We start from the raw sequence: 19,732 nt of genomic DNA on the forward strand, positions 1-19,732 counted from the left end.
TAAACAAGGGCTTGTTTTTATACAAAATACAAAAAATAACCCAAATTATACAACGTACATTCAGCAAATTGACAAGCTTCATGTTTTCACAGGAACTAATGCAGTTTCTGTTTTAAATTCAGTTTAAAATCAACAGAAAGGGGTTACCACATGCTGTGGGCAAATATACTAGTTCTGGGAGCTATTATTTTTGCTGCTGCTGTTGTCAAAAGCTTTGTTAAATTAAAAAAAAAAAAAAAAAAAGGGAAAAAAAAAAAGGGGGGGAAAAAAAAAAAAAAGGGAAAAAAGAAAGCGAGAAAGAGAGGGTACAATGACTTTGTAGAGCCTTGAGTGCCAGTCAAACATTAACACTATTTTCTTCACTTTGTTTGCCTTCCTGCGTGCTTTGATTGCTTTCTCCCTTCGTTACACCCACACTGCTTGACCTCTTCTTGCTCCTGTTCTATATACTCCTTAAATTACCTACCCATATGCACCACATTAAAACATGTTATCATCTTCTCTTCCCATCACATCCATCAGAATTGTCAACTTTGCAAATTTATGGTGAGGGTCAAATAACTAATATTTCTCTGTATGTTGCAGCTTATAGATTCATGCTATTAAGGGAGATTATCAACTTTCAGCCCAAAAAGTTTAAAATGCTCCTATCTGCTGAGAAAGAAATGGAAACCCTAAAAGCCAGAAAGACTGGAGAGAATAAAGAGATCGTTAAATATACTATTTTTAAAATCTATTAATTGCCACAAGCCTGCTTCATGATCCTTGCATAAAGAGGACTGACATGACTGACCCATATTTAGGGCTCTTCCTCTCCTACAGCACAGGTGCATTCCTCATCCTGCCCCACCACCCTGCTCTTTGCACACAGGGGTCATCTTCATTTTTCTGTGCTCTTGATTTACGACCAGTGTGTCTAAGTGTTATAATGATTCAAATAATATATAAAAACATTAGACAACTCATGGCCACTGCCTTCCCTTCAGAGGAGGTGTGGAATTGCTGAGTGCACCTCCCCACTGCTGAAAGCAGGCTGGTATTTACAGCCTCCATGCTGCTGCAAGCAGACAGCTGGCAGCGGAGTGTCAGCCTGAAGCACTGCCTCCCTTTCTAAAAGTTCGTGGCCCTTCTCACACACTGCAAGCAGCCACAACAGTGTAGACTGAGGAGGGGACAAGAGAAGGATCCCAGAACATGGCTTTAGGCCCAGTGGCTGCAGAGGTTGGACCACCAAGGTTTAGTAAGTAAAGTATCTTCTTTACAAATAAAGTAAGTAAGTAAGTAAGTAAGTATCTTCTTTACAAATAAACTGAAAGCAAGCTATGTTTTGTCAACTGCTCCTCTCTTCCTGCCACACCTTCTGCACTATTTGGACTCTCTAAAGAGGTTAAAATTGCACACCAAATGCTCTCTTCTGCAGAAGGTTCTCGACTAGAACTACTGCCATCCCAGTCCCTGGCAGCGAAGAGACTATATTATAAAGCTTTTGCAGATGCAGCATGCACTGCCCAAGAGGGAAAGCACATGTAATAAAAATTAGATAAAAAGTACATTGATGAAGCCTATGATGCAGCGGGCTCAGCATCAGCCTGCAGGACTCCATGATCCAGATAGTGGATTCTTGTGATTGCTGGCCACAACCTTAAGGGTACCAGGCTTAGTGAGATGGAGAGGGCTACAGAAAAGGGAACTGCTTTGGTCCCATTTGTGACAACAAGCAGCTGCAAACCCCCTAGATTCTGAAACAGGCTGCAAGAAAATGAGTGTGTAGACAGCCACTGAGCAGAAAATAAGAATACCACACACTAAATTTGGATATAAACCCTTTTAAAAAACACTAAATTTGTTTGCTAAATGCTAGACAGATCCCTCTCCTATAAGTGACACCCAGGTCTTCCTAGAAAGCATAGGTTGACCTCCAAACCTGCATGGTACTAAACATAAAAGAATCTCTTGGCAGACTTGCCCATCAGCAGAGGAATGAGCACATGATCCATTACACAATGGAAGAAAGAAATCTATTTGGAGAACACAAACTAATTTTGATGCTGAACACATTATTAACAAAGCAATAAAAAACCATGTATTTTCTTCTTTTCCCCTTTGTGCAGTATTAATGCTTCAAAGTTAATGATGGTTCAGTGTGAAACAGGAAATAATGTAGCAGATATCTAAGGACAACATTTGTTGACAGCAAAAGGAGCTCAAACTCTTGCAAACAGACACTGCACTGTTTTGCAGCTTGCCTTCTAGGACACATTATTCCATTTTATCCTATCTCTGCAGAAGACATTTGCTATCTAGCCAAATCACAATCATTTCTTACACAACATTGATTTTCAGACTGTTCTAGTGTATACACTACTACACTCAGGAGTTTTTTTCTAGTTCTGGGAAGGGTGACATGGCCTTCTCCAATCAATGGGCATTATCCTCCTCCTACAGGAGGGCAGAATTTGTTCCCGGGTTTACAAAAGCTCTAAGTGTAGCCTGACAGGATTACTAGCAAGGATTATGCAAGGCACTGTTAAAGAATTACTCCAGAAAAAAAGGAGAAAAAAAAAAAAAAAAAAGAAAAAAAAAAATCTCTTCTCACAACATCAGGCTGATCTAGTAGAGTCTTATGCATAGATCTTATGAGTAGAAGACTCATAAGAGGAGAAGAGGAAATATTTGTGTTTTCAGTGTTCTTTTTAGTTATGGACTAAAGTAATCCCTCCACTTTTTTTTTTTCTCTTCTTTTTTTTTTAGGTTAATATGTAACAGATAATAGTACATAAAAGGTTCAGTTTCAGGGGGAGAAAAGGCAGGTGTTTTGCATGTCAGGCCAAATTCAGATACCATTACTCACATTAGCAAGCAGTTACACAAAAGACCCTAGTTACTTCAGTAGGATTAATCACAGGGTAAGCTTCCACTCAAACTGAATGAGTAGCAAAATTTGCCTCTAAATTGCACACAGCTAATATTTTAGAAATCCTAGATAATCTGTATAAATATACACCATCTCCACTAGAGATGAGCTGTAACAGTCAAAGTTCATTATATTTTTGCATTAAAAAGTATATTCTGTTTCCTAAGAATCTTAAATTTACCAGTCATTGCAAAACTATATGAAAAGTTCAAGAACATAATCTTCATGCAATTAGAGATAATCATCTAAAAATCTAAATATTTTCTTGCATTACTGGGAATGAGATATCTGAATGAAGTCATTGTAAAATGACAGAGAATCTTACTTGGCTTAACAGTTTTGAAAGTCCTTTAGCATGTTCAAAATCTGGTCTTCCAAGTACAGCAGGCTCCTTATTCATCTCTCTCCTTCCTTTCTTGTACTCAGCCTTGAAAAAATGAGTATGAATCACTATTAAATTGTTTGCTTTTGTTTTGTCAAGAGAAATGTACGCATTAAAGCTAGCAGAAAAAGTCTCATTTAGTGATCTGCATTTACACTACTGTTCTAATCACCTCTGAAAAAAAACCCTTCTCAGGCTTCAGCTCCTTAATACCGTAATATTTATTTATCGTAAAACACAATGCACAGCATTCACAAAATTCAATGTTCACCAAATGCATAGCTGAAGCCTGAGAAATATTGTTCTCCCAATCAAGGCAGAATGGGTTACAGTAGCTCAGGATTTTATGACAGGTTCTGCAGTTTACACAAGATTATTCGTAGCAGCTGAAAACAGTCTTGAAACAAAACTAGACTGAGGAGCAGCTTTTTTGAAATGTAAGGTCACATTCCACTTTCAGTTTTACCACTGCAATCTTGCTCTATGTCAGTGAGGTTGCATTGGTGTAACAGAGCAGAATTAGTCCCACAAGGTTGATGTTACATGATCTTTCCAGCTTAACTGCCTCCCATGCAAATTGCTACAGCTTTTTTTCCACAATGCATTAGAAAGGAGAACAGATGAATCAACAATAGGCGCTTTGCGATATTGCAAACTAAATTACCCATTGCTTAAAATAGGCTTCTTGCATTACTCAGGCACTGTGAATCAGCAAGGACACATTGTAACAACAGACTGAGAAAAATAAAAGTCCCAAAGCCACTCTAACTCAAAGAGGGCTCCAACATCATTTAGTAAATTTGGGTGTTGAGCATAAGACTTAGTAGAAGTTCTTGGTTTTCAGAAGATCATGAATCTCTGGTCTCTTAAAACTGTCTCCCCACAGGTGCCTAGACAGTCTCACACTAAACTATCAGCAGTTACTTAAAATCTTGGCTCATGGCTTTTAATACATATTGTTTGACTTGTCTACAATAAAATATTAAACTGCATCACACATTGTTGCTTCTCAAACTGCTCCTTGACCTATCTACTAGCAGATGTCACAGTGGGAGGGCAAAGAATTTGAGGGTGAATTCAGGGAGGAGAGCCCCCCATGCAAGAAGCAGCGTGTTTGGGCAGCTCTCAGAAGAGCAGTGGGGAATTGCATTTCCCTGTTGCTGCCAGCCAAGATCGGAGGAGGAAAGGGAGTCCTGGGATGTGAGCTGCTCTTGTACTGAGGTGAAAAAAGGCTTGGTCTGCCTTCTGAAGTGCAGTACAGCATACAAGCATATGACTTATTGTGAGACTGGTTATCGTGAACAAAGCTGAAACAAAACCAACTCTAGTAAGCTTAATGTTGTCTTTAGATCAATGACCAACAGTCGCAAATGTCATGCTGTCAACATCAAAATAGAAGAAGCCCATAACTTTCTAACATACCAGGCAAGAGGGGGGGTTTTTGTTGGGTTTTGCTGGGGTTTTTTTAATCAAATTTCCATATCAGATTTCAGGTTGCAGGTTTTCTGCTCATGACATTTGAGAACTTCAGCAACATTATAAACAATCTGACTGAAATTGGAGTAAATAAAATAGCATGTCTAAAAAATACAAATAGAGTAACAGGAGTACATACGTCACTTATTATCTTTGTTATCTCAGTTGCTATCTTTATGTCTGGCCTGTTCAGCACTTCAGTGTATCTATGAGTATCTTGCACATCCTTCTTATAGGATACCTGTCAAACAAAAAACAGTTTTATTTAAAATAAACAACCAAAAATGTTTGAATTCTATAAATAAGTTTTGAATGACCTATCAACTCAGCCATCACACTCAATAGAAATCTGCCTTATTTATTCCAATAGAGTCCTGCTTGACAGGGATTATTTAGTAAAACCCACACACAGGTTAACAGGATAAGAAAGAAATTCAGAAGCACAAAATACAATAGTAAAATGAAAAATAGTTTTGCTTAGAAGCATAGTAGAAAACAAAAGCACTGTAAAGACCTGCATATTAGGTTTTATCATTAAATTTCAATGGACTTCTAAGAGTACAGCATTATTTTCTATGCTGTACCCTTTTTTAGCATAATCTAACCCCACAATATTACTGAGCACTGCAGCCTAGCAGACTGCAGCTACACTGAACAGAAACTGTAATTCTACCATAGTGAATGTCTTTCTCAGCAATGGGCAGCCGTGTAGCCGGTATGTAATTCAATGACACAACTCCACCTCAGCATCCCCCACTCCCCACAACTCCACTTATCTGCGCCTTTACACAATCATGGGAACAAGAAGGCTGAGTGTTCCAGCATGTTGAGTACAAGACTGAATTTTTCTGTTCGTGCAAAAGCCACTACTATAATGAATGGGCTCAGAAAACTTTGGCCAGAAGGCTAAACCACAGGTAGGAGAGTCCAAACATTCTCCATTTAGCAAAGCAATCACAGGAACAGCATAGACCTCAGGGACGTTACAGAGCTCCAAGACCACAAGCTATCCTTCTTCTCCATTTTCAGGGTCTATAGACGTTTTCCTCTCCCTTGCTGTAGCACATGTGCCAATCTAAGACAATTTCCAAGAGCTGTCTTACTGAATTATTCTGAATGATTGCAAAAATTGTCCCTGGTATTCAAAAGTGTCTGACAAATCGACGTTTCAAGCAAAAGTCAGAGAACATCAAATAAAGTCTACAGGAAATAGTATCAGAATAACTCCTGCTTTATTGGACAGTCTTTTAAATTTTATTCTGTTGTTTAACAAAGTTAATCAACCTCTCAAGATAATCCTCAGCTTGAAGATTCGCTTGTAACTTCCGCATCTAGCTCCTGTTTCCAATCTAAAGTTTCACTCTGGGTACAATTCAACAAACTCATAAACCGCAGCACTCAATAACAAATATAATTTGTAGAAATGTTACTGTAAAAAGAAAAGAAAAAAATCTTACTTTTTGGCAAATATTTTACAGGCAACAGGAAAGTAATTTTGCGTCCATATGGCTTCAGCTAAGTAGACAAGTTAAATAGGCTTCACTGTTGGCTGCTTGCCCACAAATAGATCTTATAATTTTTAACCTACAATGAGTGACTCACAAGTGTAATCACTGAGAAAATAAATAAATAAATAGGTTCAATGAATACAGTCCAAAGTATCACCTACCAAGAAAATAGAAACTGATTCCTAGAGCTTGTTTAAACCACTGGAACTTTTGTTTTGGTTAGGTTTAGATTTCGTCTATTTTTTTAAGAAACTAGATGTACAGACAAGCATTTGCAATTCGGGGCTTTACATGAATTTAGTTAATTATATGCTGTTCATCCTAATGACCACATGAGGTGAGGTGAAAACCACAAAGGCAGCAGAAACAGGTTTCTGAATAGCACCCTATCATCCATGTAAATTGCAAATTAAAGGCCAGCATATGTGCTCAAAATAGAAATTAGGAATGGAGTGAATTTAACAACAGAGAATCAAGAATAGTGGTGATAAAGTTGAGGAAATGTGGTCACTTATTGCTCCCAAATGACATGATCATATAGTACATGAAATAATGGATTGTGGTTAATTTCAAGGGGGGGGGGGGGGGGCAGGGAATAAGACAGTGACAGTCCTTTATATTTCACCATTTCCAATTATATTAGATGCAAGGCCAATTGCTATAGCTTTCCCTGAGTGAATTATTATTCTTCCTGCACCTAAACCAGTATACCTATTACTTATGTCTGAGGGAAAGTCATCTAGCATTTTACAAATGTCTGCAATATATATTTGCTCCATTCTGCAGCTTGTCATACTCCGGTGAGAATAAAATGTTATGCAGCAGAACAGTAGTTTGTCAGAGGTAGGCCAAAGAAAGAAAAAATATGTTTCCCATTTCCTGAATAACCTCAATCCCTGGATGCTGACCCTTTCCCATTGGGACAGTGTGCTGGCCTCTATTACACAGCTGCTATTCTGTTCCATCTACTGATTTTTTTTTTTTTTTTTTTTAGTAGTGCTATGTTAGAACAGTAAAACCAGAGTTATTCCAAGAGAGCAGGGGAACAGATGCAGACAGGGCAAAGCAACCAGATTGGTGTGTGCACCCACCGAGAAGATGGAAAGTGGAATAGCCTACGAGAGGGGAAAAGAGAAAACAAAGCCTAGTCAAGCAACAGAAGAAAGGAAACAGAAGAAGCACCCAGGGAAGGGGCAAATTTCTTCTCCTGAGTTGGTTCAGCTTCTTACCAAGAGGCTCAAACCCTGACTGCAACCTCCAGGCACTGCACGATGACCTTACTCTATCTTCAGTTCAAAGGTTTGCTCAGGCTCTACCAAAAAACATCACCAACGGCTCAAGAATAGTTCCTTTTTATGATGACCACAGGTCTATGAAACATCTGCTCAAACTGACCTTTACATAGGAAAAAGTAACCGAGATACTGACAAATTAACAGCAGCAGTGAAAGACCTAAATGGAGAGTTACAGCAGACCAGTGGGAAATGCAAGCAAGAAAGAAGCAGGGACAAAAAGGGAAAAAAGTTGTACCATCTCCAGTGTTTAAGCTGCAAATAGTAAACTACAAATACCAACCAAATTTAAAGGGTTCTTCTATCCCAATTTGAAATTACAACAAAAAGTGCTTACATTGTTGAATATTTTTAAAAAACAATATTCTGAACAAAAGCCATTTCTTGTCTTTAATCTAAAATGTGATTACATACTCTGAATTGCCACTAGTTTTTGCAAAGCAAGGAAAATATTCAGGGCTTTCTCATAATTAGTATACTAATTTTAATAGGGCCAAACATCCAGCTCTTATAAAAAGGCATAAGGTCCATTGAGGATAAACATGTTGGTCTATTTACTCCAACTGAGGGTCCTGAAGACGCTTCACCTTTCATGATGGTGGCAGTGCACTGGAATGCACTACAATGCTGAAAAATAAATAGATTCCTAACAACACTGCAAAACATATCAGGCTGTCAATCAACAAATGGAAACCTGCTAGAGGGTGACCCAAGCACACCTAGCTTTAAAAGACTCAGACCTTTCCTGAAATCTTCTGTCTTCTCCCCTATTCCAATTCCAAAACTATTCCAAGCTGTAGGTAATAAATTATTAAAATATGCATAAGCAGCTATGAACACATTTTGCCCTCTTGAGATGCACACAGAGAAGTCAGCAAGGAGCAGGGCACACCTATATGCAAGAGAATTTGTCTCCTACTGTTTGTCCCTGCTTAGTATTTTCTAAAAGCTCCAAGTCCACTAACTAATGGCCTGTCAGCTGTGTCTCTGCCCCCTTTTCTCTCATCTGCACTTTGGGGTACATCAACACTAAGAAAATGACTAGCTGGTGACAATCAGCACTGGCAACAGCTTTTCTGATCCCCACTCAAATGGTGTTGAAAACGGTTTCCCAGCTCATGTAGAAGAGACAAACACATTTCTGGCCCATTACAGATTGATGCAGTCATCCTTTCCAGTAATGGGCTTGAAAATTGATTGGTCCCAATTACATCAGGAGTAAACACATCATTTTCAGCACCAGTTGGAAGTGGTCCAGGGGGACCTGCTGTTGACAACCACTGTCAGCAGAAAGTTAGTCAGTGAAAGGTGATTTTTCTAAAGCAGAAGCTGAACAGAGAGCCAGGAGAAGCTTGACTTTAACATGATCTGCATCAAAACAAACATGGACATTTTGATATGTTATTGACGGTGTTCAAGCACATCAAGTTTAAGACCTGCTGATTTGGTCTTATCAGAAAGTATGTAAATTTTTTGTGTGGATTGTGACCACACAATATCCTGAACATGAAAAAAAGCTTATGCCTGAGACAATACAGACTTTTTAAATATTAAAATTTAGATGGTCAGCAATACATTATAAATACCACTACTGACATCATATGAACTGTAAAGAGCATACATATACATCAAAAGTTTGACTGTCAACTAACAATTTAAAAACAGCACTGTTTCGTACGTAAGTGTAAGAGAAAAGATACGAGGGCTCCAACTTCAGATCTGCAAACTGATTTTTAAATGTTCACAGATGAGTCTATTGCAGTTTTCTTATTCATAATATCAGAACACTTCCTTACTTGATACGATGTAATGCTGTGAGGAGAATCAGTAACTTTAACCATGCAAAACATATAAATTGCTGTACAAATGCTTAACGTTATATTGCTATACATGATGCCCAGTGATGGATCAGATCATAGAACAGATAGAACTGTGATCCACAGCTTTAAGTATCTTCAATAAATGCTATGCGCAGCTTCTACCCAGGGACAATGTGGCAAGTGTTTTCTTTGCTTTAGAAACTTAATTGTCACGTCATTTCACTCTTCAAATGCATGTTATCCTCAGCTACACGTAAGGCGAACCACTGTTTTGTGACCTTACAGTTTTCTAGGGGCCATCACCTAGTTTTAGTCCTGAGTTTGGAAACTCCCAGATGAGCTAAATGATGTAAAGTAGCCAAGCACAGACATAAAGTAGGCTGATGGTCCCTACTTCACTTTTCTCCAAATGCCTTTGTGTGCCAAAGTCACATCATTAACACAACACAAACACAGTTTGTAGAAAAAACTGCTCTGGTTTGGATAAATATGCTTTCATTCAAGCATTATGTAGTATTTAGATTATTTTTCAAGTAAATTCCCTATCATTAAAAAAGTCACTTTTGTTCTTTTGAGGGCAATTTTCTTCAGTCTAAGTATGAAGAGGAGAAAAATATTTTTCTTATACATGATCACACTGTTCAAGAGATTTTACAGTATTTCCCTATTACGCAGCTTCAGCCCACGCTTACAGATCATGTTAATGATATTCAAAGTGTTGTGAAGGCCTACAGCACATGACAGTTTCAAAATGTCAGCACAAATGTATTATAAGTTGAATACAGTCTTAATTTTTAAAGGAAATTGCACATTTCACAGAGTTGAGTATAAATGTCAGCCTTATTTTAAGGCTGAGTAAATAGTCTTAAACACATCCTAATCCTATTAGACGCAAACCCTGCATGTAAAGGTTGAATTGAGTTGGCAGAGCATTGTAGGTAAACATGCATTCTGCTCCCATAGGTATACTGTACTGAGTGGTGGATAAAAGAGCTTTGTCCTTCTATTCCCCCAGTAGTTTCCCTCTTTTTTTCCCTGCACTTTCAAAGCTGTGATTCTACAAATAGCCTGAAATAGTTCAGAAAGACAAATGCTCCACCTCTGGGATGCTCACCATTCCACGTTCTGACTCAAAGATGAAAACTCACGCAGCTCTTAATTAGACCTGTACTTACAAAACAAGAAATCCACAGCTATTCACCATGGTGCCCAAACAATTACCCACAGGAGCTGTGTAACTGCTGAACAATAACTGGACTTACATAACTTTCCCCTTTATGTGTGATAAATTATGTATCCCCATTGCACTGCAGCTCCCCATGAGCAACCAGAAAGAATCTGTTCTTAAACAGATGAAACTAACTGGTTAGAGTTTTATGTTCGATACAGAGGGTTTGTTTGATTTTTCTGAAGTTTGTTCAGGCTGAAAATAATTTCCTTCACATTTTTTCATTATTTTTTAAATGCTGTTAAAAGTTCTCATTTATCAAAACATCCCTCCTAGGCTTGCCTTCATTTCCCCTTTTTTTGCTTGCTTTAACGGTGAAAGAAGACGAAACAACCAAATTTCATTTACTCTCACATCTGTATCCTCCTCTCCTTAATTCTGTTAGCAGATGATGTACAACTGTAGAAGGGGAATGGGTTTTGCACTAGCATACCGATCCTCAGATCATGATGGATTTGATCCAAATACTCATCTCATATTCCTCCTGATCCCTCCACCTTCTTTGAGAGGAATTCCCATCTCTTCCCAACATTATTTCCTTCCCTAGTAGTCCACCACCATTCCTACTGCTAGGTAAAAGAACCTCTTGCTTATGGGGAGAGAAGTTCACGTTCCCAGCTCCTACCCTCTGTCAATCTGATATCCCGATGCTTCCAACAGCAGAGACGGACAGAGTTTGACAGGAAGAGGGAATTCTGTAATCAAGGCAGGTTGCAAATTACTGATGGGAGTTCCAACGCAGGTATTTCCCAGCAGAAGAAAAAAAGTTATTCTTCAAAGATAATGCTTCCCTGAAGTCTTCTAGCAGCCTTTTAATCAGCAGCCAGCTGTCAAGATTCTGCACATACAGACATACATCTAACATTGACATTTCGTTTTCAGCCTACATAACCTAAGAGTGTTTGTTACACTGTCAGGAGGGAAGATAGGATAAATTTAAGAAAATTCAAAATCAACAGCCAAACTTAATTTTCTACATTGTTAGCAGCAAGCAAATATCCCGTTTATCTGAGAAACAAGATCACATACCTACCTAACTTGACTTGGTTACCTAAGAATGGAAATGGATCATAACTTCAAAAGGTATTTACAGGTCAGCTGTTCTTACTGGTTTTGTGCACCCTTTAAAATGACCTCACTATTTTAGCCAATATTCTCCTAAAATTTACTTTTCTCATAAGCAAGCTTTTACAAAACCTAAAACCAACATACATTTTTCTTCAAAGTTCTGTTTGTATACTTCAAGACACTAATCTTGGTAGCATTTCTGCCCCCCAGAAATGGTGCACTGAGTTAGTATAAGCTAGTTTAACCACAAAATCACACCTGACTTGATACTAATAAAAAATGTAAATACTATAATTAGGCTTTTATATTGTGAAAACCTAAAGGACTTAAAGAAGTTAACAAGCAGCTGTAAAAAAAAAACAAAAAAAAAAACAAAAAAAAAACCTACAACTTTAAAATTATTTTTGCTAAATACTCTAAATTATTTGTAAATTATCTAAGTAAAAACTACAAGAACAAATACTTTGGACAATGGTACAAACTAGTGCTAGGCATCAAACTGAACTCTATAGCTCAGAATCTGTCAAATAAGTCATAAATTGTTCTTTGAAATTCATTTGATATGTATTCATGAAATAGGAAGAAAGTTATTCATGTGCATAAAAGTGCGTAAGAGAAGGGCAGAAACAGCCACCTTCTCTCCTCTATACAGAAATCTTGAAGAACTATCCAAGTGTTGACAGTGTAAAACACTGAAACCATGCTGGTGTTTATGTAAACAAAGAGCTTTAAACACTTCTCAAGTACAAGTAGGTACACATGAATTCAGAGAACTTGTGTTTGTAATTTTATTTCAAAGTGACAGCACTTAATAACAGTTGCTACTAACAAACAATAACAACTGCTTTCCACTGCAATTTAGAATAAAAGTCACATACCATTACTCGTAGCATATTTTATCCATGCATTTTGTCCCAACTTACTTCAGAGCAAATAATGTAAAAAATACCAACTAATGAAATATTAAAATATTCCATGCCCAATTCATTTCAGTTAGCTATAATAGATGTATCTACCCAAAACAAGCAAACTTATCTTAGATGGGGGAGTACTCACATCACTCTGGTATTTACTGACTTCCATGGCATGCTTAATATTTGGAGGCTCCTTCATATGTGCATAATTTGAAATTCCTTTCTCAGCATCATGTTTCTGTTTATAGAGAACCTGAAAAAAGCAACATCATACTTTTATGACCTCACCAGAGCAGGTATAATAATATGAGCTGAGTTAAACCTAGTGTCATAGTGTGCCTGTATAGCGGAAAAAAATGTAATAAATAATTAAGATTTTTAATGCAACCAGAACCCTGAAACACGAGCAGATTCCACCCAAAACAGAGACATATGAGGCACAGTCAGCAGAGAGATTTCTCTGCATCTGTTACTGCAACAGAGGTATGAGTAGACAGGGGGAAGAAAAAGAAATATACAGAAACAGACAATTAACCTTAACAAGGTGAGAAGACAGCCCAGGGACAAACATAAGTGAAAGCTTTTTTGCTCAAAACACACTTGAATCTATCAGCTAAGTAAATATTCCAGGTTGGGGGTTTTGCTCCTCTTTTCAGAAAAAAAAAAAAAAAAAAAAAAAAAAGATTTTGTGCATTCTTCATAAATAAAGAGGTTTACATTAAATACTCATAGCTCAAACATCTATTTCTTCCACTGTTAGGAAATTACTAGCACAATACACATTTTGACTAGCCCCCAGGTTCACAAAGAAAAATAGTATTTATATTCAATTGTCATCATGGTAAAGGAAAATGGAATTGCACTGTGAGTTTATAAACAAATTTATTTTTATAATAGAAACTGAGCTCAGTGTTGGGCATTAATCCAGCTTTCACTGTACTCTGTTATACACACACTCACATATTAAAACTGCCTGAAAAGCTGATCTTGCACTTATCCTTGTCAGAAGCTTTTAGGCTTACATTAAGAAAATTCACCAGGTTTTGATGCCTGAAGAAGCAGCAAGCAGGGAGAAAATTCACTTTCTAATAGCTCTCAGGAGCAAGCATTAAAATAATCCCCAAGAAAACAGTAAATACTAAATCAGATGGAAAGCTGATCAGGAGGAGGAGGAGGATTTGAAACTAAAACCTTTGAGAGCAATAAAAGAATATGGTGAAAGTTTTGAGATGGTAACTCTCAACTACAGTGATTTGGACTCTTTTAGGACAGGACACTACAGCTGTGAGAAAATGTTGTATCTGTTTGTGTTTAAGGCTGCAAGATTGCACGAGTCACAGATCAGGGTGCCTGAGGCAATATATTAGTATGTGCTCTGACTATCTCAGATTACAAAATGATATATAGGCTGAGAGATTAAGTCAAAAAGGTGGGGGGTGGGGAGGGGTTGCACTGCTACTATACCAATGAAAGTATCAAATTGGGCAACTTAAAATGTGACATTTCCTTATACAGTGTAAATCCAACACAATCAGGCCTCTGGGTAAACAAACACAACTTAAATTGAAACAAAAAAAAAATGTCTATAAGGTCTCTATACTGATTACACCTTGCAACTAGTAAAGCAAATAATCTTTAACAAGATTGAAGCATCACTAACAAATTATTCCCTACAAAAGTGCAATGACTATATAAACACATGCCACAAAACCTCTTTTGCTGCTTCTGCTTCACACTGTCACTTTTGAGATGTTCTCCACTTAACACCATTCTGAAAAGCAGACCTGTACAGTTACTTCCAAAATCTACTAATTTACAGATATTTTATTACATTGCCACTTTGCTGGTTCAACATCTATATTTTTCTGTTGGCAAATAGGCCATGTAACCAAGACATCAAAACCCAAAAGCACATCAACTCCAACATGAGAAAACTAACAGAAATTACAACTGAGCGTCCACTATCTTGTGAAAAGATGACTGTTTCTTTAACTTAATGTTTGACTTGGTATTTGACAGCTGTGTTCTTCCTATCTTTTCACATTATTCTTACTGACTGACTTAAGTAACCTTGAAGCAGCCACAGGCTAGGAGTTCAACAGCTTTCTAGTGCAGTTTTGAACAGTTTAATGCAGAACTATTCCCATATCTGTAAATCAGTTTCAAGGAAACATGAAAAAATGTTTATGAGGATTATTTCATCATTATTCTTAGAATCATTATTTTACATGTTAGCATGTATACATTTATTTCTCATTTCATGTTATTTTCAAGTTATAGCTAAACTGAATTTTCTCTATCAAATCTACATATGAAACTACTCCACAAAGAGATCAAGTATCACAGGTCAGTGACGCAACATCTACTCTGTAGTGGCACCATTTATTAACTCAAGAAATACAAGGCAATTATTTAAGTAGATATGACTTCAGATTGAACTAATTTGTAAGTACTCATTTTTTATTTTTCTTATCTCTCTTGTACACCAGTGTATCAATAGGAAGCTGCATTAAGGAAGGCTTTGTGGTCTTTTAACTTAACTCTGACTGATCCTATTTAAACACTATTAAATTTTTACTTTTACATTTCCCTCTATAGTCAGTAAACTGAGTTCTGAACTTAAAATCCACAGAGTACATTTTGTAGGAGAAAATGCTCAAGAACATAGAAAATGCCATTTTAATCTCTAGATGGAGAATTAGATTATATGATGTATTTGTATAAAACAAAAGTAGAGAAGTCCAGCAGACTAATACCTGCTACCAGAAGAAAGAGGAAATCTTGAACACAAGATTTGATACCATAAAAAAACGTGAAGAAGTACATAAAACAGTTGGATAATGTTTAATATGATTGTAAATGATGCACAAAAAAAATAGCTTTATCATAATGAAATAATACATAGGAAAGTAAAAGAAGGCACTAGTAAGAAAAACTCTGAAACTTTCTCTGGAAGCTGAAAATATTGCTTAAGATTCACTTGGCTCATCAACTTTAAAAACAAGCAGAAAATACTGTTGAGCACTGACATATAGTTACTATTTGAGACATTGTCCTGTGCAAAGGAGAAAATTAAACTGCCTTCAGTTTGCTTTAGATTATTCCTTTCAGATAAGAAGAAAAACAGTGCAATCTCTTCTTATGGCAGAAATAAAGTGATGAAAGAAGTGATGAAATGCCTAATTTTTTTCAACACTGTTTCTCCCTCAAGCAATTTTAAATACCTTTATCATTGTTTGTGACACCTTATTAAAAAAATTGTTCTGCGTGAGGAAGAATTCAGTGCACTGGTCTTCAGACAAGAAAAAGACTTGGCACAGAGCTAGCAATGATCAGAAGATTTCCTTTAGAAATATTTTCCACAGGAAAATGGCAATTTTTCCCCAAAATGTCCATTTCCTCTCAGGAAAACCAAAATGAGGGCTCCCTACCTAGACTGATCTCATCAATTTATTTTCTCATTGCAGAGTACAGGGAAATTGGTGAGAGCTTTGTAGGCTGGCAAGGAGAGTGAGGTTACCTGATGGGGACTGGGACTTCTGCCCTCTCTACCTTACTCTGGGGACAGCTATTGACAAAACAGAGAGAGGGAGGAAAATCTGGTTAATCACCCTCAAGAAAGCTATTTAGAAGGCAACAGTCAAATTTTCTGTTTAGAGGAAAAAATGAAATTGATAAAAGCCACCCAAGTATGTGGATCTATGAGACTTACTTTTCATTCTCCTGAAACTTTTTGTCCCATAAACATTGTCATGATTTTTTTGTCAAAATTTTGGATGGATTTCCCTCTCAACGGGTATTTATTGTCACTTCAATGCCAGTTCTACATAAAACACAAAAGAGCAAACATGAGCTTTATGCAAATGCCAGCAGAGGTGCTCTTATTTTAGTCCTTCCTGTGTATCTTGAAGAGGGAATTGATCATGAATCAGTACAGCCAATATGAGAAAAAAGCGCCACAGGAGGCAAACCACAATTGTCATGGTGTTGTACTCTCCATTATGGTAAGATCCTGTCAGTGCTGACACTGTACGGCTGGAACCCTACAAAACAAGGTCCTGGCTCTGCTGAAGTCAATGACAATTGCTATATCAGTTAAAGCATGCAAAAGTGATAGATGGTGCTGTGGCAGTCTGTTTGCTCTGGAGAGGACAGTGGAGGGCAGCTGTAGGTGGGGAATCATTTCTTGTGACGAAAAGGGCATTTCCCCTAGTTGCCTCCAAGTTCCTAAATCATGAGTGTGACCTGAAACAGCGTATAAAATTAATAAATTGGGCTAAATCTAGGTAGGTTGAAAATGGCCCTGCTGTGCCGCAGTGCAGCAGGAACATTTCAGGATCAAACACCAAATCATGGGAGAAACCGTTTGCTGAGGACACACCGTTGCAAGAAGACCTGGCAGAGGCACACAAGACTCAGCAGACCTGTGCTGTCGGGCAGCAGCGGGGAGGGTCAGTGACTCTCTCCCTTCCACACAGTGATCCCCTAGTCCCGACGCACCTGCTTGGCAGAGGCTACGGATCCTGCCAAAAACATGGCCCCACAGAGCAAGAAAGCACCTACTTGAGCTGGCTACAAAACCATTCAAGCCCAGTCTTGAAAAGGGAGTCAGAGGTGTAAATTTGTTCTAATATGGATGGGGAGGAGGGCACATACTCGTATTTTCCACCTCTCAGGAAGTCAGCACCTATTTAAAATCAGCTTCCTGTAATTGAGAAACAGACTGCAGTTCTGTGCTTGCGACAGCCTTTTGCAGGAGGGTTGGCACCATCGTCCACCAGTGCCACTCTCACTCCTTCCTACGGCATACCCTTCACCTCCTGTCTCCAACAAGATGACCTGTAAATTCACAATCCCAGCGAGAGAGATGCAGCAGAAATGCCCCTCTGCCATATCCTGACCCAGCTGAAATCTGAAATCCTTATATTAGCTACTTAGGTACCGCAGTGATAGGCACAATATGGATTAGATTTGAATACTGTAGAGAAGATTTTCCACTAGAAAATCCCCTAGGATCTCTCTCAAAATAGCATTAAATTCAGGTCCACTGCAACAGTAACCACAAGTTGGAAAAATGTGTCAGCATATCTTTAAGTTTTATGGTAGATCATGATTTATAATGCATTTATTCCTAAGGGGATGGTATGAATTTTACAGGAAAAGTTTCTGCTTAAATGTAACTCATCCTATATGTGTATTTGCTTCTCAATGACTGTTGGATGATTGAGGAAAACTTTTAAAAAATAGCAAATGCAAATGTCTGTCTTTTTCTTAAAAGAGTTTTTTTGATGAATCAAATAGTTTCATTTTTAGTCTCAGTTATTTATCTTTCTGCCACATCACTTATGTTAATTAACCTCATTTGCGTAAACTAATGTAGAATGTACTCATTTGGAATGAATCCAGGAGTAAATCTGTGGCAAACTAGTTAACTAATGTTTTATAAATCAAGTTAACGATTTAAAAATGTTACACAAGTTTAATCTCCAATGTATTTCTACTGTAATTCTTCTAATCACTCACTTTACAATGAAGTGTCACATTTATGTCATTTCAGCTCCTGTGCTGCTTTAACTTGAGTGTATATATGTTCCATTACAAATTATGAAAACTAAAATATACTTTAAGTTACTATATTTTCTTAATATAGCCTTCATTAACACATTGGTTTAAATCAAAACATTTCTCCACAAGCTGTCCTGAGATTTCAGTGCTTTCTTTTGTTATTAATATTTTCCTTTCTTAAAAAAAAAAAAAAATCAGTTTATTAGAAGAATGCATATTGAGATACAATTAATAATATGTATTTAGGAGTGTATTCACAGACTGGCTGTATTAAAATATATGTAGTTAATATCTTTAAGAGAGGAGAAAAGCAAAACAAGAAAAAAGTGGAAATGTTTGGTGGATAGAAAGCCATGACCATCTATCAGCTGTAATTCTCAGGAGTAACAATGAATAAAGTTACAGATTTTCATATTACACATACTTAACATTCACAATTCCACTGAGATCAATGGAAGTGATGGGTCAGCTGCCTATATTAAGGGTATCATGTTCTTAAGCCCCTGAAGGCAACTGAACTGGAATCTACTATTCTACTGGTTGTTTGCATGTTTTACGCTATGTTCAATATACTTGATTTAATATTTTTAATTCTATAAAATTTGTTGAGTGGTAGCATGTAGACCATCAGAAATGCATTTCCTGCTACCAGTAAGTGCCTTTAGAAGTCATTTGTGTTTGTTTTTTTTTTTTTTTTCCCTTTAGCATCAAACATTTTATACAGCTAACACAACACTCAAACTGAAATGGTTGTTATAGAAGACTTGTCTGTTCTATAGATGCAGTGCAATGTTACTGGATTCAATAACTCCTTCTTGCATTCATGGATTTCTAATGGATTTTGTTAGACTGATGAATGCACTAGCAGTTTTTAAATTTATAGTTAATAAGCATAGCAAGTAAGATTGTCAATGTTTTAAAAGTGAGTAGTTCTTGAAGTTAAGAAGTTATGGTGATAAACTCTGGATGATAAACACACCCAAATAAATCAAGCAGGCAATCAAGTATCCTTTCAAATATATTGTTCAAATTGGCCACATTCTGTTACACAATTCATCTAAAAATAATTTTGTGATTTTAAAATTGTACCTTGCTCTGAAGTTGCGCTAGTTCTTTTGCAAATACACTGTCAATTGTGGCTGGCATCTGCTGATAAAGAGAGTTGGAAAGGTCTTTCTTAGCAGCTCCTTTATACTTCACCTTGAGAGGAGAAAAAAGGTGACATATAATGAAAAAATTAAGATACAATGGGACAGACTACTAGAACTGGAAAAATCTAATGATGTCAAACTTTCAAGCAAAAACAGATCTTTAAATAATAACTTTAAAATACTTCAGGTGGATGGTGTCTAATTCACAAAGCAATGAAAAGTATCTAATTAAATTCAGTAATTTTGGGGGAAGTATAAAATAAGGTAAGCAATGCAGTTATTTTTTCATCCTTTTTAAAATCATTTACAAAACCCAAAATTATTTTTTTTTCTTTCCATTTTCCCAAGTTTTGCACAACAGGAGCAATGAGAAGCCAACAAAATATATTTTACCGATTAATAAGTAGTAGCAAT

At 37.0% G+C, this 19,732-nt stretch overlaps 1 protein-coding gene across 4 annotated transcripts in view; it reads right to left on the reverse strand.

Moving 5' to 3' along the window:
* Positions 1-19,732, reverse strand: part of NEBL (nebulette) — a 266,943-nt gene that overhangs the window by 65,772 nt on the left and 181,439 nt on the right. For 2 of the 4 annotated variants that reach the window (XM_032991536.2, XM_032991533.2), the window contains 4 exons: positions 19,257-19,367; positions 12,745-12,855; positions 4,912-5,013; positions 3,240-3,341 (listed from right to left, as the gene is read on the reverse strand). The exons of the other annotated variants lie outside the window; for them this stretch is intronic. In XM_032991536.2, the coding sequence (XP_032847427.1) occupies positions 3,240-3,341; positions 4,912-5,013; positions 12,745-12,855; positions 19,257-19,367 (426 nt within the window). The remainder of the gene's footprint in view (positions 1-3,239; positions 3,342-4,911; positions 5,014-12,744; positions 12,856-19,256; positions 19,368-19,732) is intronic. 4 annotated transcript variants of the gene reach the window in all.

Source organism: Tyto alba, unplaced genomic scaffold (assembly GCF_018691265.1).
Source record: "Tyto alba isolate M040663 unplaced genomic scaffold, T.alba_DEE_v4.0 Super-Scaffold_38, whole genome shotgun sequence".
In the NCBI taxonomy this organism is placed as follows: domain Eukaryota; kingdom Metazoa; phylum Chordata; class Aves; order Strigiformes; family Tytonidae; genus Tyto; species Tyto alba.